At 39.6% G+C, this 19,008-nt stretch overlaps 2 protein-coding genes across 2 annotated transcripts; one reads left to right on the top strand and one right to left on the bottom strand.

The window, feature by feature from the left end:
- The first annotated feature begins 4,953 nt into the window (after positions 1–4,953).
- si:ch211-222l21.1 (prothymosin alpha) lies at positions 4,954–7,690 on the top strand. Its single transcript, XM_062415945.1, has 5 exons — positions 4,954–5,129; positions 5,724–5,840; positions 6,282–6,345; positions 6,570–6,643; positions 6,800–7,690. The coding sequence occupies exons 1-5, from the start codon at positions 5,079–5,081 to the stop codon at positions 6,869–6,871; spliced, it is 378 nt and encodes a 125-aa protein (XP_062271929.1). The 5' UTR covers positions 4,954–5,078; the 3' UTR covers positions 6,872–7,690.
- A 2,243-nt stretch (positions 7,691–9,933) lies between these two features.
- On the bottom strand, positions 9,934–14,801 carry slc45a1 (solute carrier family 45 member 1). The gene is made up of 8 exons (XM_062416206.1): positions 14,381–14,801; positions 14,156–14,248; positions 12,426–12,650; positions 11,326–12,224; positions 11,080–11,233; positions 10,783–10,959; positions 10,431–10,636; positions 9,934–10,206 (listed from the first exon to the last, which is right to left on the bottom strand). The coding sequence occupies exons 1-8, from the start codon at positions 14,799–14,801 to the stop codon at positions 9,934–9,936; spliced, it is 2,448 nt and encodes an 815-aa protein (XP_062272190.1).
- Between the last annotated feature and the right edge of the window lie 4,207 nt (positions 14,802–19,008).

Raw genomic sequence — 19,008 nt, 5'->3', positions numbered from 1 at the left:
TATTGCAGGAAAGGCGGAGGTGTAACTAATAACATTAACAATGGCTCTGTTACATTTATGTGTCCCAGTAATACAAGTCACTGAGACAGCATGCACAATACAAGGGCCCTGAAACCTGGACACGTAAATGGAACAACCCAGGATTCATGCTATTAATTGCAAATGTGCTTTTCCTGGTATGACATGTGAAAATCCCTGCTGTAGAAAAGGTTAATTGGCTCCACTGTGTATCAGGAATTGAGCCAGAGACAGTTTCATATCCTGAGATTAACAAAACAACATTCTCCAGACTGTGATTGCACCTTGATACTCTGTCCATAATTTTCACAAACAAGGAAGGAGACAATGCACATCCTTTAATAAATCCATCACCCAATTCCAACTAATGTGAGTCAATTGCAAACACTGCTTTAAATCCAAGTGTACTGAGACCAAAATGTCTTGCAGCACTTTAAAAAATAAGCACTGGCATTTTCCAAATCCTCAAAGCACCTAATCCATGCAACATTGAAGAAGCACGTCAACCACAACAGCCCAACAATTATCCAGAGCCTTAAGGATGTCAGGATCTCTTGGCACCATGTCACAGAGGAGCTTTGCTTTACACTATGTGTGTTTCTAAAAGTGCAGATACTGGGTTTTTTATATTTACTATTAAATACTGCTTACAAATCGATTCTCTGTTATAACTATTTTGCGGATTATATGTATTTATGTGCATTGTATAAAATACTGCTAGTACAGTAGTAGTACAGGGGGCCATATATTTCTAATAATTACAATCTTTATTTATATTTCCAACATTAAAATTGACATTGACATTGACATTTTTTTAAGTACAACCTCTTGCACATCCATTAAGACCTCTTAAAACAATAACCATGCAAATGCATACACATTTTGTGTCATTAATATATCTACAGAATTCTTTACTGCATTAGTTAACAAAAAAGCTCTTGAACAGGTAAAAGTACTGTGACTAATACCTGTATAATAGTTTCTTTAGGAAAATCTCTGCAATTATGATTTAAAAATGCACCCCTGGAGGTTATATGGCAGCACTTTTGGTGCATATGTTTTCATTATCGCCAATATTAACTAACTAACCGACTAACTTGGGTTAATTAGTGATAAATGATGTAAGTTCACTTTCTACCTCGCTGTGCATTTGACTAAAGAATCCCAGTGAGAAGTCAACTTTATGTTGTTCCTGTATACTGCAGGACTTCCCTGATAATCAGAGAAAGCCAGGCAGAGCGTGCAGGACACTGCTGTTCTAAACAAAAGAGCTCAGCTTGCACCCACCAATTCCTCCAATTATCGGGACCCTTCCCCCGCCTAATCCTGACCTCTGCTCTTTGATGGGCCCCACTTTGCTCTACCCTGGAGCACTGACATTCCACAAGTAAGGTCAGTCCTTTGTCCCCAAGAAATTTAGGGTTAAATTAAGGTGCTATACTTCCCATCCTATATCCTATATCATTTAACCTGTTAGCACAGCGGAGAACAGTAAAACATTTGAAGAAATATCGCCCCGCCTATGGGAACTGATGCAAAAATGTAATTCACTTTTAAACATGTGCCACTATGAACACAAAGAGGCTTTTCTTTTGTACAGTTTTCCCGTCTGTGGTCCCATAGCAAAAAAAAATTCCAGTTCTTAATTGTGGAAAGAGTGGTAAACACTCCAGTTTTTTTTGTGCATGATAGATTAATAAAAATCACTACATAAATGGCATAGTTTTTTGTTTGACTGTCCTACTTACTGAGACGCTATGGTTCACCTATTTTACCTGCAGCATGAACAGGCTGCCAACTTCTTTTTAAAAGATTTGTGGCACATGGAAACATATTGAGGTAGGCAAATAAGAAAAAAAAAAGACAGGAAATGATCTCACAAACACTCCCCCTCTCTCTGATTGCTCCCATTTTCCAGTTACAGAAAAAGAGTGAGTAATGCCTTCTGCTGCTTTTTAGTGTACTCCACTGTTCCTCCCATGAATAAACTGTAGGTTCTGCACTCACTGAGGCAATTAGATTGTGGATGTCTGCTTCAGTTCACCACAGTCTTAACTTCGTCTTTATTTCCCATATGAAACGGAAGCACTTGTAATGCAGAGATTTGTGTTTGACAACACATGCAGTGACATGATAAATGACTTTCATTTGCTGCTTAATATCTATATTGTATAAGTGTTCAACCACACTATATAAACTAATGAGTCAATGTGATCATCTGGCCTTTTCTTTATTGTTCATTATGAGTATTTTAAATACTTAAAGTAATCAGTATTTTAACATGTCTTTAGTATAGTGACCAGGTAATAAGTCATGTAAGAACAGAGTTGATGCAAATGAAAAGCCTTCCTTATATGAAACAGGAAGTAAATCTCAAAGTAACCAACTACCAGACTGGGACACAAGCCTTTGATCTCTGCATGTAATTACAGTCCTCATAATTATATTTCTGAATGTGATGTGAATGACTAAACAGGGCCTGGAGGCTTCTTCAAAATCAGTGGCTTGAATAGTGGCATGGCAGGGAGAAGATAACTGAGGCGGTTAGGATTAGGTCCTTGGAGGCCCTAAAATTAGAGGCTGAAGAAATACTTGTGTCAAGATATCCTGCTTTGGTGTGTTGGGACAAGTTCAGGGTAAAACATTAGTATGACTGTCTACAAAAATATTTTAAATCCAGAGCAGATATATGACACATATGCAAATATGCATTGTAAACTGGGGTTAACTGGAAATTACAGTTACTCTAACAGGTATCTGATGACTTCATATAAACATTTTATGAAAATGATAGGCATGTGTGGAAGGAAACAAAGGCAGGCGTGGCAATTACGGTTGATCTAGGTCACAAGATTTTGTTGAAACTTGAAATCCACTTGTAGGGCACAAAATGTAGATTTGACCTGTGATAACAACAACATGTTTTTTCTCCTGTGTAACTGACAGTGAGACTCTGTCCAGATGCAGGCTTAAATTACTGAGTTCAGGGCCCACAAACGTGTGTTGCCACTTCCTTTGGTTTAACAGTTGGATGAGTGAGTACAGTCATGACAAAAAGTTCACCTCAAACAAAGGAGAAGAGAAACAGCTAGTTTGGGATATCACACAACACTTTATCAACAAGACCAAAGGCTTCCTGATTAACAGCGAGAAGGAAACGTGTCTTATTTTATCATTTACTTACTGGAGAACTATTGCTTTCACTTTACTTACATTATTCATTTATTTCTCAGTGGCAAAACACATTAATTAACATCAATATTATTTAAATGTTTTGCATTTACCCAAAAGGCAAAATTTCAACTACAGATGACATTATATTTTTGTGATTTAAACAAAAATGAAATAATGTTTAAATAATTAATCATTCATCATTAATTATTTTATTCTATTATTTTTATTCATTCTCTTGGTGTAGTTACTGGTGCTATTTTTTGAGGCTTGCCACAGAAAATGTTTTTTTTTCCATACACTGAAAGTAAAGTGACTTATGGTTAATCACCTGAATACACATGAAATATGAATTAGACAAAAACCTGTTGTAGTATTTCAGTAGGGTTTATGAGATCTGGTAAATCATCTATAATCAATTGCCCCCAGAAACACAAAGGCCTGCTGTATTCAATGTGGGAATGCAATTATTTTCTTCTTTTTTTGCATGCATGTATGGTTAAAAGTTACTACTTTTCCGTGCAATTGTTATAATTATTATAAAGACTTTATCTCAGATATATATTTTGTTAAGCCCCTCATCTGCAAAATTGTATTTTGTGTGGAAATGAAAAATTTGAATGAAAAATGTCTCATTTAATAATGTAATAATGACAATAGCTGTAATTAAATGCATGCTGTAAAGGCTTTTATACAAACTGTAGGCACACATACTGTACTACATATCATGCCCCATACTGTCTCACAAATCATAAAGCAATACATTTATGGCTTAGTCTATCCATAGCCAGTGTATGGCACAGGATTTTTTTCCCCTTTTCTTTGAATCAAATATAGCCCGAAACAGATGTTCTCTGTTACTCCTTACTTTCCTGCTAATTACTTCAGTAGAAAATGTATAGTTCATAAGCAACACATAATTTCCACTTTCAATTAAGTGACAGTTTCCTCTAAAATAAATGAATTAAAATGTGTAAACTGCTGTCAAGCTCAGGAGCTACAGATATGTCGTTCGTCTTCAGACAGTTTGTGTATTAAAATCAGGAGTTGCTTAATAATAGTGTATAATCATTGATTAACATACAAGCTGCACTTTTATCACAATTTAGTAAGTCTGGTAAAAAAAAAAAAAAGTGAAAGAGGAGCACACTTGAGCAGAAAACATATTTGTCACAAGACTTAAATATAGAAAAGGAGGAGTGGCCGCACATCTACACATTATTCGTTTTTGCCATAGACTGTATATAAGAAAGGTTTTTGCTTGTAATTTGATACCTCATCTCTCTACAGAGAAAGAGCGGTAAGATAAAAAAATAAAAAAAAAACACACACACACACACACACACACACACACACACACACACACACACACACAAACACACACATGACGTCCGTGGTGGCCAAGTGTTTATAAACTTCTCCACCATATCTACTTAAGATTAACATACGTGGTCAGCAGAGTCTAATAGATTAGTTGCCTGTAACTTTAAAAACGGGACATTTACATCTATTGTTTAAATTATAGGTGGAAAACCAAACGCTCACTGATGGATAGTAAAAAAAAAAAAGAATCTGGTATCATAGTGCAGCGCTTTAACACATCGACCAATCAGCGGGCAGATCTCCGGTAGGCGGGACATCTTAGCGTGACTGACACGATATTCATCCAATTGCATAGTCCGATGGTCAACGTCGTCCAATCGTGTGCGGGATCGAGCCGCTGTATCCAACGAGAGTACACTTTCAACAAGCTCGAGAGAAAAGCGGAGACGGGCAGACATCATTTCTCTCTCAGAGTCTTTGGGCAGTCCGCACGAAGGCAAAGAGCCAAGAAATTAAAAAAATCTTTATTTCTGAACAGGAATACAATTATCTAAAGTAAATTAGCCATGGCCGACACAGCTGTTGACACGACCGCAACTGCAGAGGTTACAGCCAAGGTGCGTTTCATTCAATTTTTTTTCCTTTCGGTTGAGCCGTCGTGTTAAAAAGATTTTTCTAACTTTATAAAGTTGTTTTTATTAACTTATACACTCCGAATAGTTAGCTAGCTCTTAATTAAAAGTATTGTTTTTTCCCTTAACGACAGTATTACCTTTCACTCTTACTGAAAGTTAAAACTAATGAATGTGTTACTTAAATTACTCTTTACCTTACACAGAAATGTTGTTAATTATACGCCAGCAGTGTGAGTTATTTGTTATTTATGAGCGTCGACAGCTCCATTTTTCATTGCCGGGAAATGTTTCGTGTGTGATGTGGTGAGCTAAAAATGTGTTGTAGAGCAGACAAAGCGGCGTACAGCTGGTGGAGCAGAGCTGCAGTTGTGGGCGGGAAGCCACGGTAACGTTACATTAACGTCACGCAGCGTGGATCGGCTTGAGAACATTTCCCACTTAGACTTTTATCAGATAGGATTTTCTTTGTATTAAACACAAATGCATGTGGAGGAGCGTGTGTCACTTCAAAGCTGCTGCTGCTTGTTGAGCGTTACATTGACAGTGGGGATCCTTTTCCCCCCCCCCACTTTGCAGGAGCTGAAGGAGAAGAAAGAAGTGAAGGATAAGAAAGAAGTGAATGAGAAGAAAGAAGTGGAAGAGGAGAAGAAGGAGGTGAAGACCGACAGCGGAGACGCACCTGCCAATGGCACAGTGAGTATGAGACGAGGAGAAAAAGCCTCATGGCCCTTTTGTCTTAGCTCCCCTCATCATGCAGGTGTCGCTGCGACCGCCTCCCCCTTTCTGTTCAGCTGCTCTCCACACAGCGCTTTGTTTGGGTTGTGAAATGGCACAGATGTTAACTAGCAAGCTTTTTAGACGTCTCCATTGGTTCCTCTTGACTGAGGGTTTTTTTTTCCAGAGCTTGGTAGCTAATCCTTTGGGGAGGTAATAAGGGCTCCACAAACATGCCTTTTTGTAATGTGTCCCCAGAGGAGTCAGTACATGTAAGACGTGGGAGGATTATTTCAACTATGTTTGGGATTTCAATCTTTCATTGTTTTCTCTATTTACAAATGTGGCTATAATCCTACAGTATTGCTCACATAATCATGACATATGTTACTAGACTGACATTTGCTTCTCTTCATTCAGAACGGAGCTGATCACAGTGACAAAGTGGAAGAAAAGACAAAGAAGGAACACAAGAATGGAGATGGTACATTCATTCATATGAAACAATATAGCTTCTTTTCTTGACTAGAGTTTGACAAATTTCATGATTCTGTCACTTGTGTTTCTACTTTATTTGTCCTGTAAATGTTGTTCCCATGTATGGCCTTGAGTTAAAATTATTGCTGTTGATTTGCTAAAAGAAAATCTTGTTTTAATTACACTGAGGGTGAAAGATGTATTTTCTGAAGTGGCAAACTGTCCTTACAGGGAAAGCAGAGGAGGCGCCCCCTGCTGAGGAGACTGATGCACAGCCTGTGAAGCGTGCAGCTGAAGAGGAGGAGGTGGGTTGTCCTCAACATGCAGTACACAATTTCTAAAATTCCACTTGACACATTTCTGTTATTTGTGGAGTTGAATAACTCATTTTTTTAATCTACTAACCAGTGGGCTGAATGATTTGATATTGAGTAATCTTTGAAATATTTTTCTTTCATTAGGAAAAAGTGGAGACAAAAAAGCAGAAGACAGAGGAAAATGGAGACTCAAAAGAGGCAGAAGTGGAGGCTTAGATCTCTGCCCTGCTACTTGTTTGCAGCACTGTCTTACCAGCCTGGTCAACATCGTTTTGTAGAGCTTGTGCTTTCTGTATCTTTTGAAAGATATTTCTTTTTGTTTGCTCCCATGTTATCACATTGCACTGGAGTCCTGAAACATAGTGGCCCTGCCTCCTTTTTTTACGAAATGTTATTTATTGGTCTTTAAAATGAGCTTTTTTTCTACTTGTACAAATTGGGCCACACTATGAGATCAGTTTTTTCATTTCTTGAGGTTTTATATCGGTATGTTAGAAGCACAATCTCTATTAAGGCAGTGCTGACCAGAAGATTCATACATACAGGCAGCTGCTCACCTCCAAGGCTCATGTTGACCTCTCAGATTCACTTAAAGGACCAAAGATAAGTTTTAAGCAGGGGATAATGGACAGTTGTTAGCATTATTAGTTGAGGCATAATCTTTTGTGTTGAGCTGCTAGTTAATCCTTGGCTTGGCTGCCCTGTTAACATAACAGATGGTGCAATTGAATAAAGGGGCTCTCTCTTGCGCCTCCATAAAGATTGCTTGATGCTGTTTGATGGAGGCAGGATTTTGCAATGTTAATTAACCCCTCTTAAATCTTAAAGCTTTGGTCATTTGTTCTGTATGCATTCCACGCAAGTTTGTACCATTTATACTTTTGTTTTTCTTACGTTTTCAATGAGTTTTATGTTATGGCTGGGTAGCCCAGTTTTGTGTCCAAGACTGCCTTTTTCAGAACCAGAATGACATTTGGTTACTTCAGCCACTGCTTTGTATATTCTGATTAACAAATAAATTGTCTTTTTACTTAAGATCTGTTCTGTCTGCATTTTATCTGTTTCAAGATCACTTATGTTTCTTAAAACCACAGCTGTGTAAGTAGATTTCACTTGACCCAATTTTTCTAAACATGGAAAATGGCTGGCAAAGATGCAGGAAGGAACTGGAATAATGGAAAACGGTGCACAGAATTATTGTGTTCTTCTGTCTTGTCTTCTGGCTCCCCCATGAGGTGTAGTTAAACATTGCAGGTCATTATTCCTGAAGTCTAACCGGGGTAACTGCTGTTATGATTGTCGGTGGTAAAATTATAACAAGAATTGACACAGGAGTCCAAAATGGCAAAATTATCATTTTAGTTTTAACTGAACCCTGAAGAAAAGTAGCGTTTACAGTAACACTGCTAATATTGAGCAATAGGTGGTATCATTATAACACAAAACTCAATGTGTTGTTTTTTTCCAAGCAAGCTGCAACAGCATGATCCGTACAGTAACTGTTTCCTCAGAAACGAGCATGGCGTGCATCCAGTCCAGGAGGCTTAATGGTAGGCAAATATTGACATTCTGCTGAGGCAGCAATTATGACTGGCACCAAAATGTTAGGGTGTTAAATCAGTGAGCCAGTCAATGAAAAGGTCACAATGACAGACTTAAAACTGATTTTATACTAAAGTGTACCTGCTGTTGAAGCCCTGGAGTCAGGCGTCATGTTTGTGTTGAGGCAGATCAGACATAGCATACTGTTCGCCATGGCACAACAGATGTAAAAAATAAATTACATGTACCATATTTGCTAATGAGGATGGCTGAAGGAATGAGTTTTGATACTTCCCTCAGGAACTTGGCGAATTAACTCAGATGTAAGGTCATTACACTACACTGTGTTGATGGGCCGAGCATGGTGGAGCAGAAGCCTACTATCTTAAGCATGCACCCTACTGATGACAATTAGCACTTGCTTCTGGCTCAATGAACCCCCACAGTCTTTTCTTTCAATGTTGTCCACCTTCAGGGTTACCCAAAGTTCACATGAGTCTTCTCCCTGTTTGCTGTTCTTCTGTTTTTTTCGGTTTCCGACTGTATGCTGATTCACACCCCAGTTTCAACTTCTCCTCTTCCTGATAATGACAAGAATCACTGTCATTATTACAATGGCATGGCCAGGAGTAGGGTGACAGCTCACAGGGCTGTTCGTGGCTTAGTGAGGGCCCAGACAGAATTAGCCAACAGCACACATTTCTCTGTGTTTCTGAAGGTGTGTTTGTGTGTGTGTGTGTGCGCGTGTCATCCTATTAGTCGTGGCTCTATGTTGATTAAGTACTTAATTGGTATTGTACTCATACTTGGGACTTGATTAAGAGTCACCCAGCATCAGACTGTGAATTTATAGCACACTGGTGAGTGTAATGAGTGCATTGTGTGGAAAGTTTATTTGCTGTTCACTATGTGGACAATGTGAAGCCCTTCAAGAGTATAACTGTGATCATAAGCATTGTTCAGACTCACGTAATTATCAAATATGTTGTTTGCTAAATTATGCTGTGATGAGCTCTTGAATTAATGAAGAGGTATTAAAATTGTGTGTGAATGGTCCCTGGCAGCACATTCATTTAGTCAGAAGAGCCTGCCTAAGGTGTGATGCTGCTACGCTAACTCAGAGAAACAGGCAGGTAGACATTCCCTTGGCCGTATGACCCAAACAAAACATTAACACAAGGCTTTGAGAGTTTACATTGCAGCTCATGCAGACGTTAGGCAACTGATAAAAAGAAGGAAAAGAAGGGAAAGCTGTGGTTAGCCTGAAAGTAGTGGTTAACATTTCTATTCTAAACACCAACAAGCAGGAAAAGATGACGTAAGATTTTACAGCAAAGAATCAGACACAAGAACATCTTAGCCTTATCTAAACTCAAAGATCATTCACACACACATACACACAACTCCAGTTTCCCACACCGCATTCAAAAGCATCACACATTCACTTGCAAAAGTTTGGGGAAAATGCATGGGCACACACACTGTATGAACACATGTACACATATTAGAGCAGTGGCCAATGGCTGTCTGTCTGTCTGTCTGTCTGTCTAGCTCTGAGAAGAGCAGTGCTGATTGCTGTGAAACAATATATGGAACTGTGCTGTACAGTGTGCGGCAGGGTGTACAGTGTGTTTGTCCTATCAGTGCTGTGAAGGTCAACACACTCAGACACTAAATGACAGCGTGAGAGTGTGTGCGGTTTGAGTGTGTGAGGTAAAGTAAATTAAGAGGCTTCTCTAAATGTGCACCAATAGTGGCTGGGTCTCGCTTTCGGGGGGCTCACCCTCAGGGGGGGGCAGATGGTACACCACGCAGAGAGAGGAGTACAGGCAGCCCACGAATGACATCAGGCTTGCAAAGTACATCACTCCCTGGGCCCCACCCACCAGTGAGGTCAGAGGTCCCATCGCCACAGAGACCAGGATCTGCGCCAGGAAGTACTGGCAGCTGAGCAGAGAGATGTCCACCCCCATCCCACGTCTGGTCCCTTCCTCTGACGAGCCACAAAACTGTAGGACATATGGAAAAAGTTTAGTTATATGTTTAACATGTGGAGTGCACCACAAATCACTACAGTGTTAAAACTGTAATGATATTTTGCTGAAGGTTAGGTTAGAAAACTGATATCACTCTATTGCCTTAATACAATTGTGTAAAAATACAATCAAGCAAATACAATTTACTCTACAAATTACAACATGAATGCCACACTTGCACATATCTAGAAACTAACCTGAGGACTCTGGTAGTATTCACACAGCAGAGAGTAAGGCAGCGTGCATAGAGAAGAAAAGAGCACCCCGTAGGTGACACAGAGAGATAGTACCACGTAGAGGTTGGTGGAAAGAGTGGCCAGGCCTGTGCCCAAACCAAATGCCAGGTAGGCAAAAAAATAAAGAGTGCGAAGAGAGAAACGCTCCTCCAGTTTCTCCAATATGGCTGGAAAGGTGAAGATGAAACACACAGACAAACAGGAGATTAATTTAAAGCTGTACGTGGCAATAAAAGGAAGACAAAGGGTAGGAAATAACTCCTTCCAGCCAGAGCAGGACTAACATCAAGATGTGATTATGAGAGAAGCTTACCTGAGTAAAAAGCAGCACTGAATGCATAGATGCACATGCCCCAGCAGCCCATGCTAACACCAGCATTGTAGCGTTGGTAAGCCTCAGAGTCATGGGGTGCTTTGGGGTCTCCTTCAAACACAACTTCCCCCATGAAATCAGTGTAGAAGAGCAGCATGCCTTCAAAGGACAGCCAACCTGGAGCATAGTGTGAACCAGTAAGTATGAAACTACATATTAAATAGAAAAAACAGATAGTTTTTATGCTGTTGTGGGTTTTTATACAAAACAAATTTATTTGAAAGTGATTATTCTCACCCAAAAAATGATTAGTGCATAAACTCCGCAGAGAGGGAGGCATCCTATAGATGGCTATACACAGCAGCCTTATTGACATTTGAGAATCTCCTGTCTCCACGTTCTCACTCAGGTCGCTCTCATAGCGCACCCCATTCAGCAAAATGTTTGCAACCTTCATTGGAAAAAGACAAACAGACACTGATTTCTAACTGCTGTGGTGACTACTGACTACAAAGCTTTTGTTATTTTTAAAATGTGTCTGACCTGCTGGCTGAAGGTCACTGTTCTTCGGCGTCCATTCTCCAGCCCGACAATCTGGGTTGCCATTGGCTCCTCGATTAGTGCAAGACTCTGGGGTCGCTTCAGGATGCCAGCACCGGAGCCACGATGTGACCCTGCGCCAGCCTGGGCCCCAGCCGCGACCTGAGTTGCTCCGTGAGATTGTGCATCTTCCAAAGGCTGGGCCTCTTCTGCAACCTGAGCTTCCCCAGTTGGATAAGACACCACATCAGCCTGAGTCTGTCCTGCAGCTTGGCTCCCTGCCACTTGTGTGGGTTCGTCAGGAGGAGGGGAGTCTCCTGGAGGCAGAGACGCAGTGGTGGAGTTGGGCGCCAGGGCCTGTGGTGTCTGCTGACCTGTATAGCAGTCTATGAGCACACTGTCTATGTAGGAGGTTCCTAGTGAAGAGGCAAATTCATTGATGCCCGTGAGTGAGCTGTCCCTACTTATGAAGCTGCCATATTTTGGGGTGAGGGGACTCAGGGGCGATATAGGGCTAGTGAGGCCAGCACAGAGGCGTGCATTAGCACTGCAAGAATGGGCCAGAGCATCAGAATTAACTGGGTGAGGCTTTGGGAAATGATAGCCGTAAAGACCGTCCTCTTCCTCGTCATCCATTCCTGGACCCAATCCAGGGGCAACAGGGGGAGAGGGAGGAAGAGGGAGGCTGGGGCTTTTCAGATGCTTTTTGCTGGAGTTTTTGTTCGACTGACTCTTTGGTAGGGGCCGTTCAGGGATACTAAACAGAGTCATGGCTGTGGCAAACACCAAAGTGATACTCGTAAACAGGTATATAACCCGTAGTTGACCTCCCATCGACTTCCCGAATTGTGTTTGGTCCCAATTGATGCCACCCACGATGTAGCCAAATCCACCTCCAAGTCCTGTATAGCAAGATTAAGAAAAACAAAAAAACCTCTCTATTTATCTTTTTGCAATGTTTGGTGATAAAGATACATTTTAGCGCTGTCTTCTCCATATTATCTTGAAAAATCATAAGTTAAAGCTATCATCTTCTATGCTGTACTGCATAATAATGAAGTAACAATGACTTTGTGAATGTGTTAAAATCTTTCCTACAGTACCTGCCAGCAGAGCGTGGATGTTCAGCCCTCGATCCTGGTCCTCTGGGCTGCACACATCCATCATGTATGCATGGCTTGGGTTGTCTGCTGAATCAGCACTGAAGTCCATCAGAACCACACCACACACTGTCAGAATAATTCCCCACTTGTGATTTGATGCTGTGTCCGCCAGTGCACTTCCCATGTCCCGCCCATTCAGAACCAGGGATAGACCAACCAACGCCCCTGTGAAGATAAACAGATGAAGTAACTAAAGGTGTGTTCTAAGTTCATACTAATTAATAACTTCTGAGTATGTTTTGTGTTCACACTAGACGAAAATAAGTATATTCAAATCAGACACCATGCGTACCAACTATGGTTGATTTTTGAGAGTGCTGTTGATGGATGCTATTCTCCTGCGATGCAACCAAAGCTTAAATACATTGGGGTGATGGTGCGATGCCTAGAGACTGATATGCAGCAAAGCAAAACAAAACAAAAAAGTTTTAAATAGGCCCTTTTCACAGAAGGCATTTTAATGTAACAGCAGGAAAAGCACAGATTTAAATAATAAAATGTATGATGGCTGAACTCTCTTCAGCTTGCTTCAGTTTCAGGGTCCTGGTATGGTGCATGCTGGCTCACTGTGGCTTACTGGTCCATTGTTAATGTTCATACAACTCTAAGTCAAAATATATGCTGTGAAAAAGGTCAGTTTTCAGAAACACTAGTTTCTTCAATTTTTTTCTTTGTAAAGTGTAAGTCACAAAGTCACAACTTGATCGACATCACTTATATCGTATCATGTAAAATGGTTAAATAGGTTTGTTTTTTGTAACTGCTTGAACAGTGTACTATGATTATTAGTATAAACAATACATTTTTAATTTCAGTACTAAAAGATTAAGCCAAAACACACATCCTGCACACTTTTGAAGCGGCCCTTGACCAATTTTAGTCGAGTATTTGTAGGGAGTAGGGAGTATAATATACATCTAGCCTGTGAAAACAGCTATGTAATGATTTTTCTGGTTCAGAAGGGAGGTTTCACAACTTTGAAAAATTATCTTGAGTGATATCACCCAGACGTTTTGTCTTGGGCTTGAAATTGACTTTCTTTATTTGATTTATTGTCTTAAGACCATGATAGCAGTAGATTATATACAATATATACAATACAATTTCTTCAAGGACCTTCAAGAAGGCACGTCATTTCCATATAACTTTTAGCTTGTCTGAGAGTGATAACAAAATTAATTTTAACACAAACGTAAATCCAGACATTTTTAAATATATGTGTTAAACAGAGATTGTGAGCACAGAAAAACTTGCCACTTTCAGCAGATGATTGTGAGAACAGCCTTCAATTGTCAAACTCTGCACATGCATCATTGTGCACAGTGAAACTCAAGCATCCAAGTGAATTAACAATACGCAAAACACTTAAATAATATTTGGGCAAGTACTTTTCCCTATAATTCATTATGCTAACATTCAACATTTTTAGAGAAAACCTGCATTTCAAACTTTAGGTATGGAGAAAGACGTGAGTGAGCACTTACCTGGCAAGAAAGATGAAAGATGCTATGGAGTCTCATTGTTTTTGGTGCTTTACCCATATTAGGGACTTAAGTCAGGATATATCAGCCTCTGCTGTGTCAGTTTTCACCCCTCTATGTTAACCTGTCCATTAGAAATCCCTAACTTTATGTAAGTGCAGTGCTAAATCACTGGAGTACATTTCTTACCTATCGCCAAGGCCAGAATAAATGGTCTCCTTCGCCCAAACCGGGATGTACAGCGATCACTCCATGCTCCTAAGAGAGGCTGAACGAGGAATCCTTCAAGGCAAAGACAAGGGGACAAAGTTAGAGTCCAAAGAGCAAGTGCTTCAGGAGACAACAGTGATTCAAAATCACAATAGGTCAAATACCACTGCCCACCAGGTGGTCATATCCTCTTCCTGTACTCACCCAGTATGGGGCTTATAAACCACACCAAGCTGTAGAATTGATCAGGTAGGCCCATCTGTAGAAGCACAGGGGTCACATAAGCCGTTTCCATGGCATAGCTAAATTCAATACCGAACAGGATGCAGCCATTGAAGACCAGCTCTTGGAAGGTGCGTCTCGGGGGAAGCTCACTGAGGTCCAGCTGGTCCAGGGGGCATGGGGTGTTGGGTGGCGGAGGTGGAGAAGGTCTTATCAACTTCCGCCGTTTTGGCTGTCTTTGGAAGTTGTTGGCACGGTGACTTAGGTGCCGAGTGGTGGACGTTGGGAAGCTGGCAGTTTTGGGGAGTGAGCTCCTCCAGATACCTTCCTGAGCTGTAGAAAACCTCCCTCCTGGACTAGCCAAGAGGGGGTCACTGGGAGTGCCCATCCCCGGAGATGACATCTCTCTCAAGCCAGTTTACTCTGCAACATATGAAAGGATAATTTAAAAAATAAGTCAGTTATGATTTAAACTTCTCTTGGGTTGATTTTTTTTTAAACATTAGAGGTCATTCAAGATCATCACAGTATAGCATATAAACATAGCAGTCATGTGAGTAACTTAGTGCTGCCCATGCTTAAATAGTGCTACCAAGAGGACACTGCAGTCACCAACAGACAGCAACAATGACACAAAAATGATGAGCACGACGCACTGCAACCAATGCGCATGTTGTAGTGTTGTGCGCAAACCCCATGTGCTCGGCGTGGCTGTCTACAGCAGTGTAGTATGCGGCACCACTCTCATGAAGCCTGTTTCCATTTTAATTTTTTATGGAGGAAGCTCAGATCGGATACAGTGGAGCCGCTGGGGGTTACAACGATGGCTTTCAAGACAATTACAAGGAAAACGCATCATTATCGCTCAAATTCAAATGAAATATCTGACCAAAATAGATCCTATATGTAGCCACGCAGCCGAATGGTTGCTTCATTTTATTTTATTTGGCAAATAAACATCGATACTGCCCTCGACTTGACATTTGATATTAAAGGTGGAGACCGTACAGTCGACTTAAATGAGTTAGAAGATTGAGGCAGCCGTGCAGAAACGTGAAAGATGATAATTACCTTATCGGGCTGGCTCGTCATTTATTGCAGCGCACTGAGTAGGTAAACAGAGCAACCATTATGATTTATAAAAAACGGAGGGTGAATTACAGGAGTCATGACTGTTATTTTTTTGTTTGGTCTCCTTTAATGCAGTCATCCCCCCGTTCTCTCCTCCGTCCCTTCTCCTTCCCCCTCTCCTTCTCTCCCCCTTCGCCTCCTCCTTTCTCCTGTGACGTCACGCCCCTCCCTGCAGCATCAGTACCATTTTTTAAAATAGAGACTGAAAACAAATGTCTTTCCCCCCCCAGAATCTTTAACTCGTTTATTTTACCATTATATATTCATTCACTTATTTTTTGGACTCGAATGGAAGATTATATATTATGTAAAACTAATCATAATGTTAAAATTGAATGTACAAATTAGGCTATACATTTTGAAGATGATTTGACATTGAATTTATTGTAAACTTCTTGACTATATAGGCCTATGGTAAATTTCACATACATAAATGCAAAATAACAAAAGTTACCCCCAATTTCTCTTGATTTTTATGTGAATTTAAAGAAAGAATATTACAACTCTCAAACTTAGAATAAAGTAATAAAAACGGTCAAACTGTATAGTTTTATCATAATTTAATTAATTAAGTTTATTTATCCCAAATCTGTTTCTTTTCAAATCATCATCATCATCATCATCATCATCATTATTATTATTATTATTATTATTATTATTATTATTATTATTATTATCATTAATATTTAAATTCATATTCTTGTTTCTTTCTGTTTAGCACATGTGTGCTGTATTTGTATGCATGTATGTGTGTGCATGTTAAAATGATAACTGGTAACTAGTGCAATTCAAAGTTGTAACATCACAAAAAGTCATGCAAGAAGGATTTATTTATATACATTGTAACTGAACTGTAAAATAAAGGAATAATATATAATAATAATAAAATAGATTACATTTCTGATCCATAAGGAGATGGTGAAGTGCACTGAATGTAGGACTGTACAATTTCCAATAATGGTGGTTAGGTTACTGGTTCTATCCAAGTCTGGCTCTGCATCCCTCCACCAGTCCTCCAGATGCCATCAGATTTTTTCCCTGTTTGTTAAGACTAGACTGAGGGGCAGGAGGATGGATATGAGGTTGCAAGTTATATTTAAGGCCCACTTCAGATACTGTTGTTTGCATCATTGACTGTTGTAAAGTTAAGTGGAAAAATGAACTGAAACTCAGCAGCAGATGTCTTTATGTTGTTACATGCAGCCTTAATATTCAGGCAGACAGATTTATTGATTCATGGTTACGTCAAAAGCAATTTATATGTCTAGTCTTTATGGTAAAGGTTCCTAGGCTGGCAATATAATGCTGAAGTTTATTTGCTATGTTTTCTCAGTATGATTTGTGCACTTTAAGTTATATTTATTAACTGAGATAGTTTGATTTACGATGGTTTATATATTAAGAGGATTGCACATGATTATATTGTAGACTGTTATTTGTCTCATGTATGAAGATCTGTTTATGATTTGTCCGCAGCCCAGAGCAGCTATTGCCTTGTATGTTTTGACTTGTTTTCCCCAGCCTGCTTTTCCCTTCACACCTGCCCTGCATCAGTCTTGTTAGGCCTGCCCCGCTCCCTGTGTCTGCACCAGCCAATCAGCTCCCAGCCTGCCCTTGTGTCTTGCCACCTGTTCCTTGTTGTTTCATTAGTTCAGTTTGTACTTAAGTCCTGGTTCAGTTTGGCTGAACCCCTTGTTCAGTCTGCTCTGTTGTTCTGCAATGTTCAGGTTTTTCTTTGCCAGGACTTGAGGTAAAATAGAAAAGTTGTTCTACAGGTCATGCTGACTGCTGCTATATATATCTTAAACATCTTATAAACTGCTGTACATTAGGATACATTAGTACTGACACACTGGTCCCTACAGATATACTGAGGTCATTTTTGAGCTGTCTCTGATAGCAGGCTAATTGACTTGTAGTAAGATAATCTGGCCTGCAGGTTAAGAGAAGTGGAAATAACCTCTGAGAATAGATAAATTGAATTTATTGTCATTGAACTAAGAGGATGATGTTTTTGTGACCATATCTTTACGAATTATTTTTGTTTTGGATGATGGAAACATTTAATGTCTTTAAAATAGAGGAAGAAAACACATACAGATGCAGTCATATGCATGAATACACATGAATATTAAGAGTTGCCTGTTTCCTGAACCAGTTAGGAAAAAAATGCATTAAAGTTAATCTCCCTTCCCTTTTTCCTTCTGCCTCATCTGCCACTATACCCCCACCGTGAGTCTCACCACGTTGTAACACCTATAACACACTTACACAAACCAACCACTAGGAGTTCATCCACAGAATTTAAAATACATTCTTTTTGCAGATTTAAACAGGAGGGGGCTTTTCCATTATAGCACACTGATATTTAATGTATAAATGTATGCTGTAGTGTCAAGATTTTCCTTAATTTGAATTAAAGAGACCTAACCCCAAAACAGAAAACCCCTGACTAAAAGTGGACAGGGCCAGATATGTTCTGACCATATGTATGGTGTCAATGGTGGTGAAAGAAATATTTATTCATTAGTATAAGAATCCATACAATAATGTTCAAATACTTCATTGCAAAAGGAATAATGTAAAAGTTGTGCATTCAAAAGTGTGACATTACAGATGTATTATCAGCAAAAAATACTTACAGTAGGAAATGTGTAAAGCACATATTGTACAAAAAGAAGGGCCCCTGAGAATGGTATATTATTGATTAATATAAGCTTAAATCTTTATCATTATTATTATTATTACAAAATAAATAGCATCTTACTGTTGTAGTTGGTTGAGGTGGAACTATTTTAACTATAGCCTACTGTTAGGTAGTTTATCAGAAAACAGTGGGTCATATTTTAGAGGTTGATCATATGCTTTGTATGTAAAATCTTAATCTGTCAAACATAGGTATCAGATAAATGTAGAGTAGTATGAAGTAGGCCTATAATATTTCCCTCTGAAGTGGAGTAGAAGTATAAAGTAGGCTATAGCTGAGTAAATACAGCCTGCTTAATTACACTCAATCAATGGTTTCTAGAAGGGGGTGTCGGGTGATGACTGAGACAAAACTAACAGCTATTTAACACAAATCTAAGCCATGAAAGAGAGCAAACACTGCAATAAATCCTCTCACCTTTGAGCTCACCTGTACCTTATGCAACCTGCATAAAAAACAATATATTCAAATATTCAGTCTTCACTTAAGTTCATGTTAAAATGGAGAACAGATGTTTCATGTGGAGGGTAGATTGTAAGAAAACAATTAGCTCCAACAAACAGGATAACTACTCTATAAAGAAAATTACTACTTGGCTTCATTGATAGTGGTGAGGTGCACGTGTTGAAAGTTGCTCTTAATATGCCCCGCCTCAGCTGCGCACACCGTGCTCTGTGATTGGCTGACTTTTCAGCGCTAAGCGAATCTGATTGGACGTTAGTGTCCAGGGGGTGTAATCAGGATGCAGTTGTTTTGCAACTGTAGTGCGGGC

The sequence above is a fragment of the Scomber scombrus genome, chromosome 3 (assembly GCF_963691925.1).
Source record: "Scomber scombrus chromosome 3, fScoSco1.1, whole genome shotgun sequence".
NCBI classification, from domain to species: Eukaryota; Metazoa; Chordata; class Actinopteri; order Scombriformes; family Scombridae; genus Scomber; species Scomber scombrus.
The sequence above is the reverse complement of the archived record's forward strand: the minus strand, read 5'-3'. Positions and strand labels throughout refer to the sequence as shown.

Coding starts and splice junctions, on each gene's coding strand:
- si:ch211-222l21.1 (XM_062415945.1), top strand. CDS start 5,079: ATGGCCGACACAGCTGTTGACACGACCGCAACTGCAGAGGTTACAGCC. Junction 5,130..5,723: donor CTGCAGAGGTTACAGCCAAG/GTGCGTTTCATT, acceptor CCCACTTTGCAG/GAGCTGAAGGAGAAGAAAGA. Junction 5,841..6,281: donor ACGCACCTGCCAATGGCACA/GTGAGTATGAGA, acceptor CTCTTCATTCAG/AACGGAGCTGATCACAGTGA.
- slc45a1 (XM_062416206.1), bottom strand. CDS start 14,801: ATGTCATCTCCGGGGATGGGCACTCCCAGTGACCCCCTCTTGGCTAGT. Junction 10,637..10,782: donor CAGTGCTGCTTTTTACTCAG/GTAAGCTTCTCT, acceptor TCACCTTTCCAG/CCATATTGGAGAAACTGGAG. Junction 10,207..10,430: donor AATACTACCAGAGTCCTCAG/GTTAGTTTCTAG, acceptor TATGTCCTACAG/TTTTGTGGCTCGTCAGAGGA.